The sequence below is a fragment of the Ascaphus truei genome, chromosome 9, assembly GCF_040206685.1.
Source record: "Ascaphus truei isolate aAscTru1 chromosome 9, aAscTru1.hap1, whole genome shotgun sequence".
Taxonomy (NCBI): domain Eukaryota; kingdom Metazoa; phylum Chordata; class Amphibia; order Anura; family Ascaphidae; genus Ascaphus; species Ascaphus truei.
In genome coordinates this window covers 8,719,214-8,743,494 of record NC_134491.1, presented here as the reverse complement: position 1 = coordinate 8,743,494, position 24,281 = coordinate 8,719,214, and the positions used below count along the sequence as shown (strand labels likewise).

Sequence of the window (24,281 nt, the reverse complement as noted above, 5' to 3'; positions counted from 1 at the left end):
ACACCCATACACAATAACTTAAGGTACTGTATATTATACCTCTCTGGTCCTAAATAATTCACCAGTGGTAAACCACTCCTAAGGCCAGCAGTAAACTGCCTAGTGCTGGTTATACTACTTTTAGGGGTTTTTTTTGTTTGAGTTTATTATTATTATTATTATTATTATTAAAGTTTTATTCCCTTGTCAGTAACTGCCCAGAGAACTTTGCCTATTTTTATTGGTTGGAGCGCCACGTTTTTATTAATAAACCCCCTATGCAATTAGTGTATGCAGGGGATTGACAGCCTGCTATACATGCCATATAAATACATTTGATGTATTTCTACGTGTTCCTTTATGAAGAAGCAAATAAATAAACATTGGCTTTCATTCAGTAGACTTGGAGGTGGTTCCTCTGTGCCGGAGAAGATGTTAGAGGTGACCTTTCCCGGCACACCGCACAGTGAACATTCTAATAAAGGATTTTTAGATTGGTTTATAAGGAATCCCCATTATAAACATACCTGGTGTCTCTTTCCCAAGAACGTATATTATTAACAAAACAACTATTAAAGCCATAATTTCCGTTTTCTCTTGCTTACAGTTGTTCCGATCACTTGCAATGCTATGCAATGATTTCAGTGTTCACTCGTGGCTTATGTATTGAGACCCTGACAAAAGTAGTAGTTGACGCTTAGTCACATTTGTTATTCTGGTGCTGAAGAGTATGAATTTAAAGCCCCAATTAAAAAAACAAAATCTATTGACATATGATGAAAATGTTGCACATTGACGAGGGCTTTAACTTCTCCCTAAATGGAGTGGCCTGTGAGAACTTCTCTCTCATTGTACAAATGTTAGCTTATTTTGTGAGAGAAATTCCTCTTGAGAAAACATCCTGTAATAAGCTCCATCCTGCATGTTCCTATGCCAGGGATGGCAGCCTTATAATTTCACACTGAGCTGTGAAATATAAATTCCTAATAACTGTAACTACTGTACACAGTCTCCTTATCCATTCACTTCATTTCCTAGCCTGTGTCTCACTCTGGAAGGGGAATTTCTAAGAGAGGCCTTCAAACCACCACATAGGAGGGGACATTAGTGGTGTAGTGGAAAGGTGTGGTCTAGAATAGATAAGCATGGTCCAGCTTCAGCGTACACTCACACTGTGTTCTCAGGGAAGTCCCTTTATCTCCATTTGGGGGTTATTCATTAAACTTTGATAGTTCTGATCGTGGCACTATCGCAGTTTTAATAAATAACCTACTGTGGCACCAAAATTTTTAGATTGTAAGCTCTTCGAGGCAGGTTTTGTTGTGTCTGTATTATTATTCTGCAAGGTTTAGTGCTGCGTTCCAAATTGGCAGAATATAATATGAATATTTTTTATTATCTCAGTCTCTGATCTTGCTTTTCTGGCAGATTCATTATTATACAATATGTGGGCATTTTGTAGATACTAAGCTTTAACAAAAGTTGAATTACCGGTAAATATTTTTCCTAGTGGTAAATTCTAACTACACAAGCATGCAGGTTACACTCCAGCATTATAAACATCCAATCACGTTATCTTGAGCAGGTGCGATCCTCTCATTGTACTGTACCTTGCCTTATACATGCGTCATTGGCTTATAATAAACATTTCTTGCCATCTCTCCTTTTGAAGTCTAATGGGCAGATAGTCTCATGTCAGAGGTGGCAGCATAAAGTGTAATTGCTAGAAGCTTTCGAAATAAACCATACCAGTATTAACGTCCTCATGCCAGAGAAGCTCGTTTTTTTTTAAAATCACAATCTTACTACATTACTATTAAAATATTTTGTATCTGTTTTTGTGGTTATTCCTGGTCGTTCTTTCTTTCTCCCATTGCGGTGTTCTCCACTGCCCCTATGTTGTCTCCATTGCCTACCTCCTTATGACCCATGCCACCTGCTACCACCATGACTGGTGTCACAAACAAGCTGGCGACCACAGATATAGTAGTAGATACCTAAAAGTGGGATAGACATTGGCATGTGAAAAATGGTCAATCAAATGCAGGGGTGGCCAACTCCAGTCCTCATGGACCACCAACAGGTCAGGATTTAAGGATATCCCTGCTATAACTGGAGTTGCCCATCCCTGTTCAAATGAATATTCATTTTCACACGATCACACATATCTGTTGCACCTTTTAATATATCCACCGTGTAGAGAGAGGAGAATTGAAGAGGCTGTTAAATGGTTCTGTGGCCCAGCAACTGCGAAGAGGCAGGCAATTAAGAATGCTAATTCTGTCATATTTATACCTTGAAACGAGGAGACGTTTTCCTCTCATCATCCACGAGTGTCTAAACATCACCCCTGAACAACACATAGCTCTGTCTGACACCAAAGGCACTGTGTTTGGTCTGGAGGGAGCAGTGTTATTCTTTGTCTGCAGCATCCGAGGGGAGACATTTTTCTCTCAGCAGCACTGCCGGTCTCCGCACAACGAGACGTCTGTTCCAGGAGAAGGAAAAGCAAGAAACACATTTTTCCTAGGGCCAGCAAGCGACCACGGCACTGGAGAATGAGTCGCCAGGCCAGGTTTGCTCACAGTGTTGCTCCATTCATCACTACTCTGCTAGGGTTCCAAAGAGCATTGCTCCCATTAACCCATGCCAGTACCACTCAACACAAATAATGTTACTTAGAATTGGGCTACACCGGAGGGCGGTGTCTATATCCCGAGATGTCATCGTTGTCCTTTATTGCGCTTCTTTTTCAAATAACTGCTTGTGTCAGTTTTTTGTGTAAGCTGAAGAAGTAGTTAAGTGGCAATGCCACTGCTTTTAAAGTGGGCAAACCCCATTTGAATCCCAGTGCCCGTTCTCTTTGTGACCTTGGGAATGTCACTTTATCTCCATGTGTCTCAGGCACCAGTATAAGATTGTGTGCTGCGTATCCTGTCAGCGCTGCGTAAGAAAAACATTATTATTGAAGGATTTTGCCTATTATTTTCACTAGCCCATTATTTGGGGAGTCAACCACCGCACATAACTAACGTTATAATGTTTCTTTTTCAGCTTGTTAGGGAGTAGAATCCTATATTTCCGTGTTTCATGTATATGCCAACAGAAATAATTTAGCTTACAAAGCCTTCTCCTTTGAATTATTCACCTTGAAATAGTCTAGAAGTTTTCCGTATCGCAGTAAGAAGCCGTCATATAACTTATTGTATTCAGTATATCCTTTCCTTATTATAGAGGTGTTCAATATGCCAAGAAGATGTTTGCTCCATTATAATGAGTAGAGCTGAAATATTCTGCACTAGGGAAAACTTCTACCAAATATATTAAAGCTGCAAAACATGTGAAAACTTATATATTTTTGTTAAATAAATCAGTTCCGTAGTATGGTATTAGATAATATTTTTTATTTATTTTTATTTTTTATTCCACTCTTAATGCTATTTTTAATGAGATTTGAAGCATCCTTTGATTTCTATAGCAGATTTTAGCCCACCTCCTAAGCAGTGCAAGATGTTTGCAACACTTTCCTGTTTGAGATAATTTGTTGCAAATGTTCCTAGCAGTTTGAGCTGCAAATGGTAACAATAGATAATGTTACCTTAGTAATATAAGGATACATTGTAGCTGCTGAGTTACACTGACTGAAGCAGCCATTACGTTAGGCACACAATCGGGTTTTTGAATAATTTATAACAGGTACACCAAACGATTGCCAGTTTAGGTAAGAATGTAGAATTATACATTGTCACATGCTTACATATCAAAATAATGGGGGGGTGGGGGGGTTGGGTGGAAGAGTTGGAATGTAGAATTGCTGCTTTAAAAGGGGCCTCAGTAATCTATGAAACTTGCTACTTCGGCTACTAACATTGTCCAAATGCTAACAACAGCACTAACGGATAAAAAATGGTGAATAGCCTTTTTCTTGGGTGGTAATTATTTAGTATGCATTCTTTCATATAGGTGTGTGTCCTATGGGAGGGCTTACTAGTAAAAAGGGCTTACAGTAGCAATGTTTTACCTCCAGCCGTGTAATGTATATGTTACTACAACATGGATTTTCATTGATGGTATAATCGGCTGTATATATGATCTTTTTGAATCAATGATCTTTGGAGTGTACGTACAATTTGTCTTTTCCTATTCCATTAGTGATTGCAAGCTCTGCGGGGCAGGTACTCATTTCTCTGAATGTTTACATTTTCTGTCTGGGCCTTAACCTCATGATATTATTGTTTGATGCTTTGTAATGTCTGTATACTAATTCTTTAAATCTCTGCATGGATGCATGGTTGGCACAATGCAAACACAATATGCATACATACATTGCTTTCTTATTACAGACCAGTAGACAATTGCGCTATTAACCCCTCTACTGCAGACTGTAAGGCCTACGGTCTGCTGTTATATATGCTTCTTCAGGGTTGTGTTGTTGTTTGCCGTTTGTGTCGAGGTGTTTTTGTGTTGTATGTTTGCTTTTGTTCTGTTAAATTATACAATTTATGTTATAGTTGTCAGGGCCGGTGCAACCACTAGGCGACTTAACGGTCGCCTAGGGTGGCACATTTTGGGGGACGGCGGAGGCAGCGGGAAGGAGGTCAGGAGCAGAGCAGACTCCTTACCTCCCACTCTGCAGCTACATGTTCTCCCTGCTGCAGACAACTATTCTGGGTAAGAGAGGGAGGGGTATAAAACAGAGAGGGGGGATATAAAAACAGAGGGGATATGTAAAAATGGAGGGAGTGTATGTAAAAACGGAGGAGGCTTAAAACAGAGTAAGGGGAGGGGTGAGAGAGGGGGTGGGAGAGAGAGGGGTGAGAGGTGATGAGTGAGTGGGTGAGAGAAAGAGGGAAGGGGTGTGAGAGAGAGGGGTGGGGTGAGTGAGAGAGAGCTGGTGATGAGGGGAGCATGTGGGGGAGAAGCTGGAGAGGTTGTGTCAGGGCAGGAAAAATCCAACCAACATACTAAAGATTCAAACATTTTTTTGGGAAAAATATTTTTTGGGTGGGCGCACGAACTGAAGGTTTGCCTAGGATGCCAAATACCCTCGCACCGGCCCTGATCGTAGTACTGTACTATAGTGTGTGTAGTATGGGCTCAGCCTATTATCTCCTATTCCAATTAATTTTCCTAATGGAAAACCATAATGAGCTCAAACTTTGCACTATTTGGTATGTACTCCTAATTAAACGACATTTGTACAGTGGACATTTTTAAAAGAATTTGCATTTTTTACTTTTTTATAGTAAGCAAACTTTATGAGAATTTACAAACGTTGGCAATGGTTTTGGAAAAGAAGCCCAAATTCATCATTGTCACCATGAAACTCACAAATTCCTGTGGCTTTATGCAGAAGTGTAATCACTAAGTAGTGATGGTGGCACTTGTCAATGTTTGTTTTTCAACACTAGTTGCACATTTTCCTCATTTATCTGACTGCATAAATATTTTGTACTTCTCTACTCACTAGCCCAGGATTGGTCAACTCAAAGTTTTAAGGATATCCCTGCTTCAACACAGAGGGCTCAATTGATTGACCCAACTGTGATGAAGCAGGGATATCCCTATAACGTGGTCTGTTGGTGGCCCTTGAGTACTGGAGATGGCCACCCATGCAATAGCACATTCATGCCCTGGCTGAACTCTGGCATATTTTCCTCCGTAAAGATCCGTAAGATCTGACCTTTCTTCTGTCACTTTAATGCTTGCCCTTATGCTCTCCTGTCTTGACTATTGTAAACTAGTGCTATTGGGGTCGCCCTGCCTCGCAATCTCTTCTTTGCAATCTATCCATCATGATGCAGATAAAATTATTTTACCTTCTTCCAGAACATAAGGCTGTGCCCATCTCCCCGGTAGATTGCTCTTCTAGCATCCAATCCAATATCACCTACAAAGTTGTCCTCCACACCTTCAATGCCTTTCCCCCCCCCCCCCACCCACCCCCCCTCCACACACACACACACCCCCCCCCACACACACACCCCCCCACACACACACACACACACACACAACCTTAGGCCCAAACCATTTTTCTTTCCTCCCCTCTCCTCCCAGGCCCATACCTTTTCCCCCCTGCTGAAGGTCAATGCCTTCTTTACCCCCTTAGGCCAATACCTTCTCCATCATCCCTTACCCCCCCCTCCCTCCAGGCCCATACACTCTCCCCCACCCCCAGGCCCATACACTCTCCCCCACCCCCAGGCCTTCTCTCCACCCCCCCATCCCCCCTCAACATTATGGAAAAGGTCTCCAATCAGGACTGTTTGAACCTGCTCCTGGTAATCTGAATCCAGGTGGAAACCCTAATTGTGTTTCAAACTGAGGCTCATAGATGTCCTGTGCTTGTTTTTCCTCAGGCGTACAGAGCCAGGAAATGAACCTGCCTTTATGGGCCCACAGAGGGAAAACTTTCCCTTTCTATACCAACACTTAGCTTCTCTACCAGTTTCAATAACTATTTTTATCAACCTGTTTTAAGAAGGAAGTCCTGCGCCTGACATGTGGTTGTGGGCAGAGGGACAGAAGGAAGGCAACCAATGAAAACACATGTCCTTAAAAAAAAGGAGTGTTTGCGTTGGAGCTGACTGGGAATCAGTGACAGCGGGATCTTTGGCATGGCTGAACATAAGCAGTTCAGTGTCTAGTGTACGGCTAACTTAAGGATGAAAGCAGTCGAATGTCTGTGGCCGGGGAAGTTTGGTTATTTTAGTTAAGAAAAGCAAAGTCTGGCAGTGCTTAGAGGAAGGAGCCCAGATGCTCTGTTCACTGATGCCTAACTGGGATGTTAATGGGAGAACTTATCCAATGCTCCCTGTGTGCGCTCTGTGACTTCTGAATCCCTACTCTGTGTGCTGTTATGAGTCTCTGCTCCCTGTGTGCTATGAGAATCTCTGCTCCCTGTGTGCTATGAGAATCTCTGCTCCCTGTGTGCTATGAGAATCTCTGCTCCCTGTGTGCTATGCGAATCTCTGCTCCCTGTGTGTTATGAGTCTCTCTGCTCCCTGTGTGCTATGAGAATCTCTGCTCCCTGTGTGCTATGAGTCTCTCTGCTCCCTGTGTGCTATGATAATCTCTGCTCCCTGTGTGCTATGAGAATCTCTGCTCCCTGTGTGCTATGAGAATCTCTGCTCCCTGTGTGCTATGAGAATCTCTGCTCCCTGTGTGCTATGAGAATCTCTGCTCCCTGTGTGCTATGAGAATCTCTGCTCCCTGTGTGCTATGATAATCTCTGCTCCCTGTGTGCTATGAGAATCTCTGCTCCCTGTGTGCTATGAGTCTCTCTGCTCCCTGTGTGCTATGAGAATCTCTGCTCCCTGTGTGCTATGAGAATCTCTGCTCCCTGTGTGCTATGCGAATCTCTGCTCCCTGTGTGCTATGCGAATCTCTGCTCCCTGTGTGTTATGAGTCTCTCTGCTCCCTGTGTGCTATGAGAATCTCTGCTCCCTGTGTGCTATGAGAATCTCTGCTCCCTGTGTGCTATGAGAATCTCTGCTCCCTGTGTGCTATGATAATCTCTGCTCCCTGTGTGCTATGAGAATCTCTGCTCCCTGTGTGCTATGAGAATCTCTGCTCCCTGTGTGCTATGAGTCTCTCTGCTCCCTGTGTGCTATGAGAATCTCTGCTCCCTGTGTGCTATGAGAATCTCTGCTCCCTGTGTGTTATGAGTCTCTCTGCTCCCTGTGTGCTATGGGTCTCTCTGCTCCCTGTGTGCTATGCGAATCTCTGCTCCCTGTGTGTTATGAGTCTCTCTGCTCCCTGTGTGCTATGAGAATCTCTGCTCCCTGTGTGCTATGATAATCTCTGCTCCCTGTGTGCTATGAGAATCTCTGCTCCCTGTGTGCTATGATAATCTCTGCTCCCTGTGTGCTATGAGTCTCTCTGCTCCCTGTGTGCTATGAGAATCTCTGCTCCCTGTGTGCTATGAGAATCTCTGCTCCCTGTGTGCTATGATAATCTCTGCTCCCTGTGTGCTATGATAATCTCTGCTCCCTGTGTGCTATGAGAATCTCTGCTCCCTGTGTGCTATGAGAATCTCTGCTCCCTGTGTGCTATGCGAATCTCTGCTCCCTGTGTGCTATGAGAATCTCTGCTCCCTGTGTGCTATGAGTCTCTCTGCTCCCTGTGTGCTATGGGTCTCTCTGCTCCCTGTGTGCTATGAGTCTCTCTGCTCCCTGTGTGCTATGAGTCTCTCTGCTCCCTGTGTGCTATGAGTCTCTCTGCTCCCTGTGTGCTATGAGAATCTCTGCTCCCTGTGTGCTATGAGTCTCTCTGCTCCCTGTGTGCTATGGGTCTCTCTGCTCCCTGTGTGCTATGAGAATCTCTGCTCCCTGTGTGCTATGAGTCTCTCTGCTCCCTGTGTGCTATGGGTCTCTCTGCTCCCTGTGTGCTATGATAATCTCTGCTCCCTGTGTGCTATGAGAATCTCTGCTCCCTGTGTGCTATGCGAATCTCTGCTCCCTGTGTGCTATGAGAATCTCTGCTCCCTGTGTGTTATGAGTCTCTCTGCTCCCTGTGTGCTATGAGAATCTCTGCTCCCTGTGTGTTATGAGTCTCTCTGCTCCCTGTGTGCTATGAGTCTCTCTGCTCCCTGTGTGCTATGAGAATCTCTGCTCCCTGTGTGCTATGAGTCTCTCTGCTCCCTGTGTGCTATGGGTCTCTCTGCTCCCTGTGTGCTATGAGAATCTCTGCTCCCTGTGTGTTATGAGTCTCTCTGCTCCCTGTGTGCTATGGGTCTCTCTGCTCCCTGTGTGCTATGAGAATCTCTGCTCCCTGTGTGCTATGAGTCTCTCTGCTCCCTGTGTGCTATGAGAATCTCTGCTCCCTGTGTGCTATGAGAATCTCTGCTCCCTGTGTGCTATGCGAATCTCTGCTCCCTGTGTGTTATGAGTCTCTCTGCTCCCTGTGTGCTATGAGAATCTCTGCTCCCTGTGTGCTATGAGTCTCTCTGCTCCCTGTGTGCTATGAGTCTCTCTGCTCCCTGTGTGCTATGAGAATCTCTGCTCCCTGTGTGCTATGGGTCTCTCTGCTCCCTGTGTGCTATGAGAATCTCTGCTCCCTGTGTGCTATGAGTCTCTCTGCTCCCTGTGTGCTATGGGTCTCTCTGCTCCCTGTGTGCTATGATAATCTCTGCTCCCTGTGTGCTATGAGAATCTCTGCTCCCTGTGTGCTATGATAATCTCTGCTCCCTGTGTGCTATGAGAATCTCTGCTCCCTGTGTGCTATGCGAATCTCTGCTCCCTGTGTGCTATGAGAATCTCTGCTCCCTGTGTGCTATGAGAATCTCTGCTCCCTGTGTGCTATGAGAATCTCTGCTCCCTGTGTGCTATGGGTCTCTCTGCTCCCTGTGTGCTATGAGTCTCTCTGCTCCCTGTGTGCTATGAGTCTCTCTGCTCCCTGTGTGCTATGAGTCTCTCTGCTCCCTGTGTGCTATGAGTCTCTCTGCTCCCTGTGTGCTATGAGAATCTCTGCTCCCTGTGTGCTATGAGTCTCTCTGCTCCCTGTGTGCTATGAGAATCTCTGCTCCCTGTGTGCTATGAGTCTCTCTGCTCCCTGTGTGCTATGAGTCTCTCTGCTCCCTGTGTGCTATGAGAATCTCTGCTCCCTGTGTGCTATGGGTCTCTCTGCTCCCTGTGTGCTATGAGAATCTCTGCTCCCTGTGTGTTATGAGTCTCTCTGCTCCCTGTGTGCTATGAGTCTCTCTGCTCCCTGTGTGCTATGGGTCTCTCTGCTCCCTGTGTGCTATGAGAATCTCTGCTCCCTGTGTGCTATGAGTCTCTCTGCTCCCTGTGTGCTATGAGAATCTCTGCTCCCTGTGTGCTATGGGTCTCTCTGCTCCCTGTGTGCTATGAGAATCTCTGCTCCCTGTGTGCTATGAGAATCTCTGCTCCCTGTGTGCTATGCGAATCTCTGCTCCCTGTGTGCTATGAGTCTCTCTGCTCCCTGTGTGCTATGCGAATCTCTGCTCCCTGTGTGCTATGAGTCTCTCTGCTCCCTGTGTGCTATGAGAATCTCTGCTCCCTGTGTGCTATGGGTCTCTCTGCTCCCTGTGTGCTATGAGAATCTCTGCTCCCTGTGTGCTATGAGAATCTCTGCTCCCTGTGTGCTATGAGAATCTCTGCTCCCTTTGTGCTATGATAATCTCTGCTCCCTGTGTGCTATGAGAATCTCTGCTCCCTGTGTGTTATGAGTCTCTCTGCTCCCTGTGTGCTATGAGAATCTCTGCTCCCTGTGTGCTATGAGTCTCTCTGCTCCCTGTGTGCTATGATAATCTCTGCTCCCTGTGTGCTATGAGAATCTCTGCTCCCTGTGTGCTATGAGAATCTCTGCTCCCTGTGTGCTATGAGTCTCTCTGCTCCCTGTGTGCTATGAGAATCTCTGCTCCCTGTGTGCTATGAGAATCTCTGCTCCCTGTGTGCTATGATAATCTCTGCTCCCTGTGTGCTATGAGTCTCTCTGCTCCCTGTGTGCTATGAGTCTTTCTGCTCCCTGTGTGCTATGATAATCTCTGCTCCCTGTGTGCTATGAGTCTCTCTGCTCCCTGTGTGCTATGATAATCTCTGCTCCCTGTGTGCTATGAGAATCTCTGCTCCCTGTGTGCTATGAGAATCTCTGCTCCCTGTGTGCTATGAGAATCTCTGCTCCCTGTGTGCTATGAGAATCTCTGCTCCCTGTGTGCTATGAGTCTCTCTGCTCCCTGTGTGCTATGAGAATCTCTGCTCCCTGTGTGCTATGAGAATCTCTGCTCCCTGTGTGCTATGATAATCTCTGCTCCCTGTGTGCTATGAGTCTCTCTGCTCCCTGTGTGCTATGAGAATCTCTGCTCCCTGTGTGCTATGAGAATCTCTGCTCCCTGTGTGCTATGATAATCTCTGCTCCCTGTGTGCTATGATAATCTCTGCTCCCTGTGTGCTATGAGAATCTCTGCTCCCTGTGTGCTATGATAATCTCTGCTCCCTGTGTGCTATGAGTCTCTCTGCTCCCTGTGTGCTATGAGAATCTCTGCTCCCTGTGTGCTATGAGAATCTCTGCTCCCTGTGTGCTATGATAATCTCTGCTCCCTGTGTGCTATGAGAATCTCTGCTCCCTGTGTGCTATGCGAATCTCTGCTCCCTGTGTGCTATGAGAATCTCTGCTCCCTGTGTGCTATGAGTCTCTCTGCTCCCTGTGTGCTATGGGTCTCTCTGCTCCCTGTGTGCTATGAGTCTCTCTGCTCCCTGTGTGCTATGAGTCTCTCTGCTCCCTGTGTGCTATGAGTCTCTCTGCTCCCTGTGTGCTATGAGTCTCTCTGCTCCCTGTGTGCTATGAGAATCTCTGCTCCCTGTGTGCTATGAGTCTCTCTGCTCCCTGTGTGCTATGGGTCTCTCTGCTCCCTGTGTGCTATGAGAATCTCTGCTCCCTGTGTGCTATGAGTCTCTCTGCTCCCTGTGTGCTATGGGTCTCTCTGCTCCCTGTGTGCTATGATAATCTCTGCTCCCTGTGTGCTATGAGAATCTCTGCTCCCTGTGTGCTATGAGTCTCTCTGCTCCCTGTGTGCTATGAGAATCTCTGCTCCCTGTGTGCTATGAGAATCTCTGCTCCCTGTGTGCTATGAGTCTCTCTGCTCCCTGTGTGCTATGAGAATCTCTGCTCCCTGTGTGCTATGAGAATCTCTGCTCCCTGTGTGCTATGGGTCTCTCTGCTCCCTGTGTGCTATGAGAATCTCTGCTCCCTGTGTGCTATGAGTCTCTCTGCTCCCTGTGTGCTATGGGTCTCTCTGCTCCCTGTGTGCTATGGGTCTCTCTGCTCCCTGTGTGCTATGATAATCTCTGCTCCCTGTGTGCTATGAGAATCTCTGCTCCCTGTGTGCTATGGGTCTCTCTGCTCCCTGTGTGCTATGATAATCTCTGCTCCCTGTGTGCTATGAGAATCTCTGCTCCCTGTGTGCTATGATAATCTCTGCTCCCTGTGTGCTATGAGAATCTCTGCTCCCTGTGTGCTATGAGAATCTCTGCTCCCTGTGTGCTATGATAATCTCTGCTCCCTGTGTGCTATGAGAATCTCTGCTCCCTGTGTGCTATGCGAATCTCTGCTCCCTGTGTGCTATGATAATCTCTGCTCCCTGTGTGCTATGAGAATCTCTGCTCCCTGTGTGCTATGGGTCTCTCTGCTCCCTGTGTGCTATGAGTCTCTCTGCTCCCTGTGTGCTATGAGTCTCTCTGCTCCCTGTGTGCTATGAGTCTCTCTGCTCCCTGTGTGCTATGAGTCTCTCTGCTCCCTGTGTGCTATGATAATCTCTGCTCCCTGTGTGCTATGAGTCTCTCTGCTCCCTTTGTGCTATGATAATCTCTGCTCCCTGTGTGCTATGAGAATCTCTGCTCCCTGTGTGCTATGAGAATCTCTGCTCCCTGTGTGCTATGAGAATCTCTGCTCCCTGTGTGCTATGAGTCTCTCTGCTCCCTGTGTGCTATGAGAATCTCTGCTCCCTGTGTGCTATGAGTCTCTCTGCTCCCTGTGTGCTATGAGTCTCTCTGCTCCCTGTGTGCTATGAGAATCTCTGCTCCCTGTGTGCTATGAGTCTCTCTGCTCCCTGTGTGCTATGGGTCTCTCTGCTCCCTGTGTGCTATGATAATCTCTGCTCCCTGTGTGCTATGAGAATCTCTGCTCCCTGTGTGCTATGGGTCTCTCTGCTCCCTGTGTGCTATGAGAATCTCTGCTCCCTGTGTGCTATGAGTCTCTCTGCTCCCTGTGTGCTATGGGTCTCTCTGCTCCCTGTGTGCTATGATAATCTCTGCTCCCTGTGTGCTATGAGAATCTCTGCTCCCTGTGTGCTATGATAATCTCTGCTCCCTGTGTGCTATGAGAATCTCTGCTCCCTGTGTGCTATGCGAATCTCTGCTCCCTGTGTGCTATGAGAATCTCTGCTCCCTGTGTGCTATGGGTCTCTCTGCTCCCTGTGTGCTATGAGTCTCTCTGCTCCCTGTGTGCTATGAGTCTCTCTGCTCCCTGTGTGCTATGAGTCTCTCTGCTCCCTGTGTGCTATGATAATCTCTGCTCCCTGTGTGCTATGAGTCTCTCTGCTCCCTTTGTGCTATGATAATCTCTGCTCCCTGTGTGCTATGAGAATCTCTGCTCCCTGTGTGCTATGAGAATCTCTGCTCCCTGTGTGCTATGAGAATCTCTGCTCCCTGTGTGCTATGAGAATCTCTGCTCCCTGTGTGCTATGAGTCTCTCTGCTCCCTGTGTGCTATGAGTCTCTCTGCTCCCTGTGTGCTATGAGAATCTCTGCTCCCTGTGTGCTATGAGTCTCTCTGCTCCCTGTGTGCTATGAGAATCTCTGCTCCCTGTGTGTTATGAGTCTCTCTGCTCCCTGTGTGCTATGAGTCTCTCTGCTCCCTGTGTGCTATGGGAATCTCTGCTCCCTGTGTGCTATGAGAATCTCTGCTCCCTGTGTGCTATGCGAATCTCTGCTCCCTGTGTGCTATGAGTCTCTCTGCTCCCTGTGTGCTATGAGTCTCTCTGCTCCCTGTGTGCTATGAGAATCTCTGCTCCCTGTGTGCTATGAGAATCTCTGCTCCCTGTGTGCTATGAGAATCTCTGCTCCCTGTGTGCTATGAGAATCTCTGCTCCCTGTGTGCTATGAGTCTCTCTGCTCCCTGTGTGCTATGAGTCTCTCTGCTCCCTGTGTGCTATGGGTCTCTCTGCTCCCTGTGTGCTATGAGTCTCTCTGCTCCCTGTGTGCTATGAGTCTCTCTGCTCCCTGTGTGCTATGGGTCTCTCTGCTCCCTGTGTGCTATGAGAATCTCTGCTCCCTGTGTGCTATGCGAATCTCTGCTCCCTGTGTGCTATGCGAATCTCTGCTCCCTGTGTGCTATGAGTCTCTCTGCTCCCTGTGTGCTATGAGAATCTCTGCTCCCTGTGTGCTATGAGAATCTCTGCTCCCTGTGTGCTATGAGAATCTCTGCTCCCTGTGTGCTATGATAATCTCTGCTCCCTGTGTGCTATGAGTCTCTCTGCTCCCTGTGTGCTATGAGTCTCTCTGCTCCCTGTGTGCTATGAGTCTCTCTGCTCCCTGTGTGCTATGAGTCTCTCTGCTCCCTGTGTGCTATGGGTCTCTCTGCTCCCTGTGTGCTATGAGTCTCTCTGCTCCCTGTGTGCTATGGGTCTCTCTGCTCCCTGTGTGCTATGAGTCTCTCTGCTCCCTGTGTGCTATGAGTCTCTCTGCTCCCTGTGTGCTATGAGTCTCTCTGCTCCCTGTGTGCTATGAGAATCTCTGCTCCCTGTGTGCTATGAGTCTCTCTGCTCCCTGTGTGCTATGGGTCTCTCTGCTCCCTGTGTGCTATGGGTCTCTCCACTTCCAGTGGGCTATGAGTCTGTCATCTCCCTGTGTGCTATAAGACTCTACTCCCTATGTGCTATAAGACTCTCTAGTCCCCGAGGGCTACAGAACTTTCTGCTACAGAACTTTCTACCATGAGTCTTCTCCATGTTGTGAGCTATAAGTCTGCTCCCTGTGGGCTATAAGTCTGCTCCCTGTGGGCTATAAGAATCTTCTCCTTGTGCTGTAAGACTGTGCTTCTAGTTGGCTATGATATTCTCTGCTATTTGTGCGCTATGAGATTCTCTGCTCCCTCTGGGCTATGGGTTTCTCTGCTCCCTTGTGCTACAAGACTCTCTACTCCCTGTTAGCTATGAGATTCTATGCTCCCGGTTGGCTGTGAGTCTGTCTGGGTGGGTACCTTTGTGCATTTCTCTGTTACTTTACAATGTAAGTATATTCTGATCTACTACATTTCGACAGTTCTTTACACTGCACTTCCCTGCACTGCGCTATATAGTGCGTTGATTATGATGAAGGCAAATACATTGTGTGGAGAAGCCAATGAATACACAGCCAAAAACTCCATAAAAACCTTAAATAATTAATGATCATCCATGCAATTTTGGTGTCATTCTTGTACAAAACGGGTGCATGTTTTTCCATTCAATTTATATGTTATTTCGCAACTATGCTTTCAAGTCTTAATTTGCACTTGTGTCACAAATGTCAACTAATTAAGAACAGTTTTGTTACGTTACATTTTGTTCATCTTCAGCATATATTGTGGAACTTAAAAACACCGGCGTGTTATATATTGCATTTAGCATTTTTTTTCTGCGTTAGACTTGGCTGGATTTAGTTTTGTTTGCATTGCAGAAATGCAATTATATGTTGATTAGTTGAATCATTTTCACTGAAACCAAGGACATACTGGGGGCCGCCATGCCTGTATATTGTGACTTCTAAACTAGAATGTCTCATCCTTTTTAGGAGTAGGTTAGTGTTAAAACGTATAGAATAAAAGTTTTTTGTTTTGTTTGTTTTTTTTTTTGCTGTTTGTGCAGTCGTTTATATTCTGGAGCAAACGTGCTTCATATCTGGTAATTGATGTGATATCAGGTGATTTTTGGCACATTCAGTAATTGAGTCCAGTCTTGTAGGTTACAGGATACATCTCTTGGTGGCTAGAAAAGTTTTACTTTATGATCTTATATTCTCCCCCCAGTGCAAACATCTGGAAAAGGAGCTTCATCTGCTGAGAGAGAGCAAACAGATCTCTACGGATATTGTGACTGCACAGAGGACCTTTGAGCCTGCTTCCAAGGTGAATGTCTCTCATATGGGTGGCCCACGTTAGCTCCATTCTCCTATTCTTTGCCTTCCATGTATGTCTACTTCTCATATTGATTTATTCGGTATGTGCAGTGAGAGATGTGAATTGTGTTTATTAATATACCCATGTTACATGCATCACACACATCATACAGCTCTTATTTTCACTTCATCCTGCCTCATCCACTGCTCTTTTTGTGGCCCTCATGCTGAGCCCATTTCATCTCTGTAAGTCTGGTCCCGAGTATGCTTCTTGCTGTGTGTGGCCTCGGACAGGTAACTGGCCTTCCCACATGCTTCTGTGCGACCTTGAGCAAAGTCTTAGATTTACAAAGACACAAAAAGATGCAATAGTAAATCAGAGGAGTGAATGATCTCTACTTCATACCTAGCCCCTAGAACGGGGCATAGTGACCACTGTGCATTTTGTTGTTCTTGTTCTAAGGCACTTTATGCACTACAAATACACAGCAATCCTTACAATAAGTAATGTTTTAGTCACAATCACTTTCATATGTGCCATGTACAGATGCAGCGGCCGTTATTTTAAGGCATCACTGCGCCGTTTTCGCGTGCCCTGCTGTACTCCACGCGGCATGAACGCGGCCAATCGCCCCAGGCACACGTGTTTATCGCGGTTGCTTTGTTTGAATTTCATGGAGTTTGTGCAATTAAATGAAATGAATGAATTGCAATGTGTACAGTACTGTGCTACTGTGTCAATTTCAGGTGTTTAAAAGCCAGAACACTAAAATGCCATTTTCTGCACTCGCGTCTTAAGGCGGTACGGTTGGAAGAAATCCCGCGCCATGACATGGGTATTCCGGGGTATACGTGAAGTGTTTCAATAACGGCTGCTGCATCTGTAGTTACTGTTTCTAACATTGTTTCTTACTATTTTGCACTGGATGGCAGGTTTAATGGGTGCTTTAAAATCAAATTAGCGTACTAGAAATAAATGGGCACTTGTGGGTGAGAACTTAGTAACAATTTCATTGGAATGACCACATTGTTTACTCATATGCCTGGGAGCCTCGTCCCCCATTTTGTATTGTCATTACCACGCATTTTAAATTGTATTTATGTTTACAGAGTTGCTTTTTGTTGACACACTAGGAAAATTATTAATCGATGACAATTTATCAGCTTTATAAATGTCACCTAAGGGAAAAAATGCTAGAGGAGTTGGCTGATCCTCCTCTACTTCTCCGCCATTAAGGTGCAAGTCTCTGCTGATAGTCACCCCCCCCTGCAGTGTCACCGCTATACAACTCTTTATTAAAGAAGATTCATGGTTCTCACTATTCCCTGGGAAAATGGATGTCTTGACCTAAACCAAGGGTGGCCGACTCCAGTCCTCAAGGGCCACCAATAGGCCAGGTATTAGGGATATCCCTGCTTCAGCACAGGTGGCTGTCATTCAGACTGAGCCACCTGTGCTGCAGCAGGGATATCCCTAATACCTGGCCTGTTGGTGGTCCTTGAGGACTGGAGTTAGCCACCCCTGACCTAAACCCACCCATTATATCCTACACTCCTATTTCTGCAGTTGAGATAGTGACCACCCAGCCTAGTTTAGCAGGCACAGTATTAGCCAGTCCTGCATCTGAAATGTTCACCTTTCACAGTGGTAGTTTAATACCTGTACTTGTAGTGCCTAACAGGCTGGTAATGGGGAAGTAGATTTTATAATATATATAATATATTAGCAAAGTATTGTATTCCTGGCAGCATTTTGGTGTATACAGTGATATATGTGTTTTCTGTATACTGTTTATCTAATGGCGTTGTAGGATCCCCATTTCAGCAGCCATCCATTAAAAATGACTTCTGCAAATGCTGTGAGCAATATACAACTTTTGTGTGTTTTTCCTTGTTAGGTGGTCACTGAACACATATAATTAAACCATGGGATCTGTGGGACGGCTGCTACCCCTTTCCATTCCCACCCCACTTGTGAGCAGATATGTGTGTGCAAAAAATTCAGTAGAACAATGCTCTAATCCACAGTTCATTCGGAGGTGTTGAAAGGCGAAACGTTTGACATTTTCTTCTTGGGCATTTGGCTGAGCCAGGGCAGGTGGGCGGGACACACACATTGGCCAGGGGAGGGGCTGTGCTGGTACGTGACTGAAGCTAAAACACCTGTGTTTGCTTTCCAGATTTTCGCAATCAGCCAGAGAACTATGGGTCTGGGAGACTGAAAGAGATGAGAGGGGGAGTTAGACGAGATATTAGGAAGGTGATAAAATAAAAATGGGTGACCCTTTTGGAGGGACTCGGTAGTCTAGTGACTGAGCCATTTATGTAGAAAACACAGGTTCAAGACCCTGTACCAACTGCATGATATTGAGCAATTGGCTATTTGCCCATCCACCTCAATTAATACAAATATAGCTTATAAACTCAAGGATTGATTGTGCCTCTATTGTTCTGTGATGTACCGTGTCAAGTATTCTGGCATTGGTACATTCTTTTTTTGATCATAAAATGGACGGTTATATGCGAGGGCCATTTAAAAACTGTCTAAAGTACAGTGCACTTATTGGTGCCATTCCAGTTAGCAACAAATGTTGGTGATGCCAATCAACCCTTCTTAATGTGTCATAAGTTGGTATATATTTTCAAATTAAGGCTGAATGGCCTAATACTGAGCAGCAAAACAAGTACCAAAAATGTACAGTGCATACAAATACAATGTGTTGTTATGCACTAATATTTCTCCTAAAATATGGGGTGACAGGAGGAAAGCCAACCACCGAAATGAGCTGGCAAAGATGGTGTGGGTTAGGAAATGTATTAGTGAGAGGTACTAGTGTTTGGCATAAGAAAGAGCAGTGTTGAGACAGGACGCGAGGCATTTACAGTGAGGAAAGTCAGTGTTAGTGTGCTACTTCCTGCAGGGAAATTCAGACGAGGAAACGTAAGGTGAAAGAAAGCATGTTTGTGAGTTTAACCATGCTAGGAGGCTTAGAGGGGTTCGTATGACCAAATCAAACAGGGGTGAGAGCGTCTGGAGATGAGGAGAGAACACCGTTGTGAGATTGCTAGGGTAATACGGAGAACTGAGGAGAATAGGTGAGCGAGTCTGGTCCAAGAGGAGCATATGAAAAGTTGGATTGTGGGATTCTCAAAATAAGAAAGGATAGTGTAAATAGCAGAGAATATCACTGAAAATGATGATGAAAGGAAAATAGAAGACCACTTTCATTTTTAAGATGGGAGGGCAGGGGGAGGGGGAAATCAATGTAAGAATTGGAGAGCCCTGTTTCAGTCAAAGTAAAGGGATAGGTGAAAAGAGCACAAGCTGAAGACAGCTCTCTATATAAGTGAATTGTAATGACTATCGTTTTGGTTGAATAATAGATACTTAAGCCTACAAAGTGTGTATTACATTTCCAACTAAGACCAGGTCCCTGCTGGCTACTGCAGCGCCCGCTGTGGCGGACGCTGCAGGGACAACAGCCGCCCCACACTGAGGTCGGGCCCACTGAGGGGGGCGCCGCGCAGCGCGTTTTTGAGGCACACGTGAAAATTGAGATGGGAACTAGCGACGAAGCGCTAGGCCACGCCCCCGGCGGTTCAGCCATTGAGGGCGAACCTGCAGGGTGATGTCATGTCCGCGCCCCCGTCACTCCCCAGTCACGCCCCCCCTGTCTTTCCCCTGCAGCTCTCTGCAGTCCGGGGAATTCAGGTGCGAGGCAGGCAGCGGGGCCACAGCCTAAGGCCGCGCTTATAGTGCATGCGACGGTGACGCGCCGGGTGACATCACCCGTCGCCGTTAGTGAAAGTTGTAATTCGTTTTGCGGCGACGTCGCGGGTGACCAGGTCACTGATTGGTTTAGAAGCTGTCACATGTGGCGACAGCCTCTGAAAAATCAAATTTGACCGGCTTCCAAATTTCGAGTTGCGTCGGCGACAATACATTTGTTTTCGGGCGACGTTGCATCGCCGTCACCGGCACTATAAGCGCAGCTCAGGAATAGGATAGTATTCTGGTTTCAATTGAAAGTTTGTCTTGTGTAGGGAGAGGGAAAAGTGCGGATAAAAGGTAGATGGGAACTGCCAATTGGCATATTGGTTTGTATTAGGGTGCTCTGCAGAATTGTGGGAGGTTTTGAGATATATATATATATATATATATATAATTAATGGTTTTGATGCTCAAACTGCGCAAACCTAAGTGGTGTTTTGCTAGAAGATACCTTGCTCTCCAGTTAATGGACCATAAGGGCTCATCCATGCTGCCGCAGACCGCGCGGAGGTGCAATCACATTGCCTTAAGGCCACAGTAATAGCACGCCCGCGTGACAGCAGGTGGGGGCGCGCGTTGCGCAAGGAATCAGTTGAAACTGATTTCTCGGCGCGGTGGGCAGGTCACGTGAGTGTTTCGCCCAATGAGGGCGAAACAGCTCCGTGACGTCACAGGCACGCCCATAGACACACCCCTCAACGGCACGTCTAGCATGGCCTGAAAATGCACCCGCTTCACGCGGGTGACGTCCCATATGTGCACGCCTCCGCGCGTGCGAAGGCGTCATGTAACACTGAAAGGTGTCTGCTGCTAAGAAAATATAAGCCCTCTATTTTGAATGGGTGTGAGGATTAGGTGGAATTTTCTGGGAGTAGTCCTACTGTACAGGGTTCTTTGCATAGAAAGAGTTATTTGCATACCGCCTTATCTGGATAACTGTGTCTGTTTGAATACCCTGAAGGCGATCGTCCATAGTACAGTACATTCAAGCACAAAGTAACCCACAAAACATCTGGTTTCATCTTAACTACTAACTTCTTTGGATATAGTGGATTGAGAATAGGAACCTGCTTCAGATACTGCCATGGTTTCACAGCTACAAATACTGTATATCCCTAATATTCAGCACCATGGAAGTGGTAATAGTAAAGAACCATGAAAAAATGTCTCTGAATGAGTTAAATCTTATTAGACACTAGCTGAGAGACCCGGCGTTGCCCGTGAGTTAAATTTCCCACTCCCTCCTCTCCCCCTATTTCTGTGCTCCCCCTCTTTCTCTGTCCTCCCCACCCCACAAGGGAGGGACAGTGGACAGGAGGGGGGGGGGGGGCAGTGGACAGGAGGGGAGGGGACAGTGGACAGGAGGGGGGGGGGCAGTGGACAGGAGGGCGGGCAGTGGACAGGACAGGAGGGGGGGGCAGTGGACAGGACAGGAGGGGGGGCAGTGGACAGGAGGGGGGGACAGTGGACAGGGGGGGGGAGTGGACAGGGGGGACGGGACTGGACATGGTTGGTGGACAGTGGACAGGAGGGGGGGGACAGGAGGGGGGAGGAGAGTGGACAGGAGGGGGGGGGGACAGTGGACAGGAGTCACCCTTACCGCACGATTTCAACTGTGCACCCCTCTTACCCTATAATAAATATAGCCTTATCTGACGTTGACCTGACCTGCCTTTTAGTCTTTTAGCAGCCACCAAAAATGGAAACACACAACCTTTTATACCACCACCCCATTTTAAAACCACACCACCCTCCCATTCGACTTCCACCCCCCCTCCACTTACCTTCCCCCTCGTCGCGCCTTCCCCCTTCAACAGGGGGGAGCAAGGCAGTGGCGGCCGCGCGGGACATACCCTTCCCTCCGGGAGATGGCCACGGGGGGAGGGGCAGATCAGCCTCTTCCGATCGTCGCCCAGAGGGGTGCACAGTTTAAATGCGGTAAGGGTGACGACAGGGTGGAGTAGTGTGGAGCACCATATTGTGAGCCTAGGTGGCATAGGGGAGAAGGTGCGCCGAGGGGGAAGGTAGCGGGGTGATGGTGGGGGGGAGCCAGCGGGGAGGTGAGCTGTGGGTGAGGGGGGGTGATGGTGGGGGGGAGCCAGCGGGGAGGTGAGCTGTGGGTGAGGGGGGGTGATGGTTTGGGGGGAGCCAGCAGGGAGGTGAGCTGTGGGTGAGGTATGGTGAGTGTGATGAGGTGAGAGTCTGTGGCAGTATGTGTGTGTGTGTCACAGTGGAGTAGATGTGTCTGTGATGTCAGCGTACCTGTTGGTCAATGAGAGTCGCGGACCCACGGACCAATCAGATTCACCACATCTAGTAACAATCTCACAAAATTCAATTTTATATATATAGACTAGCTGATATACCCGGCGTTGCCCGGGATTAAAATTTCCCGCTCCCTCCTATCTCTCCGCTCCCCCCTCTCTCTCTGCTCCCCCTGTCTCTTTCTCCGCTACCCCCTCTCTCTCCGCTCCCCCCTCTCTCTCTGCTCCCCCTGTCTCTTTCTCCGCTACCCCTTCTATCCCCCCCTGCACAGCTCTGGTCCCCCCCCCCTGCACAGCTCTGGTCCCCCCCCCTGCACAGCTCTGGTCCCCCCCCCTGCACAGCTCCGGCGGCCCCCCCCCCCCCCCGCCCCCTGCACAGCTCCAGCTGCCCCCCGTCCCCTGCCCAGGTCCGGCGGCCCCCCCGCCCCCTGCACAGCTCCAGCAGCCCCCCGTCCCCAGCACAGCTCCAGGCGCCCCCCCCCCCTGAGGCGGCAGAGGCGGAGGTGCCTGGAGGCGGCGGTGGTGGTGGTGGGGGGGGTGCACTGAGGGGAGATAGTACTGGGCCCACGGGGGTGATGAGGAGGAGAATGGCCAGTGGAGGTGACATGTTGCCCCCCCCACCCCCCTCCCCGGCGCTCCCGGTCACCGCCAAGTGTGGCTAGGCGCGGGGTGAGGAGAAGCTCCAGGGGAGGTTACCTGCTGTGAGGAGGAGAAGCAGTCGAGTGAGGAGTATTGAAGATTGCCTGTGAGCCCCTGTGTGTGACGTCAGCCCACTGTGATGTCACAAACCCCGCCCCTCAGCCAATAGGAGAGCTTGCCAGCAAGAGGGGCCCACCAATCAGAAAACACACATCACCACAAATAACGCCACACACAAACATTTCACTTTTATACATATAGATTAGCAATAATTAGATATTTAGTCAGCAAACACAAATATTATAGTTGCTTTAAACCGTTATGCAGCATGTCATATCTTTCTATGTCCAGAAAAAAGTTATCAGAGGCCAACATAGGGCCCACATAAACTGTTGTAACCATTAAGAAAACATGGTACCATTCAAGATAAACGCTAATGCATGGTACACGTCTCCAAACCTGTAATTGGTTGTAATGTAGTCACCAATTCCTAAGGCTAAGCAATAATACTGCTGTCTTTGCACAGAATATATAGATGTAGGTTAATACTGTATATATAAACATTACTTAACTTTCCACCACCTAGAGAAAAAAAAGGGGAAAGGGGTGTAAAGAGGTCACAAAATCTTTTTTTTTAAATTGTCAAAAAAAAGAGACTAGAGCAATTGCCAGGAAGATTAATTAAGCATCTGAATATTTAAACATTTATTGGTAAGGGGGGCAACGTTTTGAACCAACTGGCTCTTCTTCCGACTCATTTCCACTTGAACAAAATACCATGTGTTACTTCTCTAAAGAAAAATGATTTTCTGGCTTCTAGTCTAAATAACAAAACCAACGAAAGGAAGAGAAAAGTGTATCAGCGGACCTGAATAACATATAGCACTTAGTCCCTTACTCCATGGTATTCATTTCTGTGCATGGCCGGGTCCTGGTGTATTCTCTCTGCATCTCCGCAATATCACAATGCAGCATGATGGTGTTGTGTGCTTCTCTATCCCATTAGTGTCCAAACTTCTGCAAGTGCCGGGAATACTCTTGAAAGAGAAGGCACCCACCCTTTATGAACACCTTTATAAATGCACTATTTATATTTTAATATTTAAGAGACAGAGTACTGCAATTTTACGTGCACTATCTGGCCCACCCCTGAGAGCAATTGTTTTTTTGTTACTTGTTTTGCACAAATATATATGGCCTTGTACACCTAAACCAGGGCTGGTGGTTCAACTGGTTGCCCATAGGATAGACCAAAGATTGTATTGGGTTCCAAAGCTGATTCTACATCAAAGCTGGTATGCAAGGGTGTCTGCTGTCCAGATGAACTAACATTTACATTATAATCCACAGTTCTAAATGTGAGATTTACACACAGAAAGCCAGAGATACATACTGAGAGATACAAAGAAATCGAAAGGGAGAAAAGAACGGTGGTCCCTATTCAATATGCAGCGCTCTTCTCTGTGCTAGAGATGAGTTCAACTCCATTCAAACGAATGGGATTACAATCTTCACCACGTGGAAGATGGCTTCACAGCATATTGAATAAGGGCCGGAGAGAAGGTGGAAGTGATGGAGAGACAGAGAAAGGGATGTATGGAATGAGATGGAAAGACGTGGAGAGATTGGAAGTGGCAGTCTGGGCTTTGTATAAAAACTTCCTGAAAAGGACCCTATAAAGCAGCAATTGCCATTTTTTGTTTTAAAGTTGTAACTGAAACAGAGGGTACCCCGAAGCTGATCCGTGGTCCTCCAACCTCTGGGGTCCTCCTCTAGTTACCTAAATATTTGTAGTTCTCCGTGACTGTTGCTAGCATACAAAAAGTTACCAATATTGCTGCGGGATCCACAATAGAAAACATTGTGATATTATTTCCTGATGACAACTCTGTATTACCTGCTGAAGCAAGGCTGACGTCTAAGGCGTGTCCATAGTGTCGCGAACAAAAGGCTGTGCCTCTATGATGCAGGCCATAGAGTGCGTGATGGAGTGCGGCCGCGCGCGATTACCGAA

At 47.0% G+C, this 24,281-nt stretch overlaps 1 protein-coding gene across 10 annotated transcripts in view; it reads left to right on the top strand.

Moving 5' to 3' along the window:
- The window catches only part of MIPOL1 (mirror-image polydactyly 1), a 434,635-nt gene that overhangs the window by 280,342 nt on the left and 130,012 nt on the right, over positions 1–24,281 (top strand). For 8 of the 10 annotated variants that reach the window (XM_075613311.1, XM_075613312.1, XM_075613304.1 and 5 more), the window contains one exon: positions 15,504–15,602. The exons of the other annotated variants lie outside the window; for them this stretch is intronic. In XM_075613311.1, the coding sequence (XP_075469426.1) occupies positions 15,504–15,602 (99 nt within the window). The remainder of the gene's footprint in view (positions 1–15,503; positions 15,603–24,281) is intronic. 10 annotated transcript variants of the gene reach the window in all.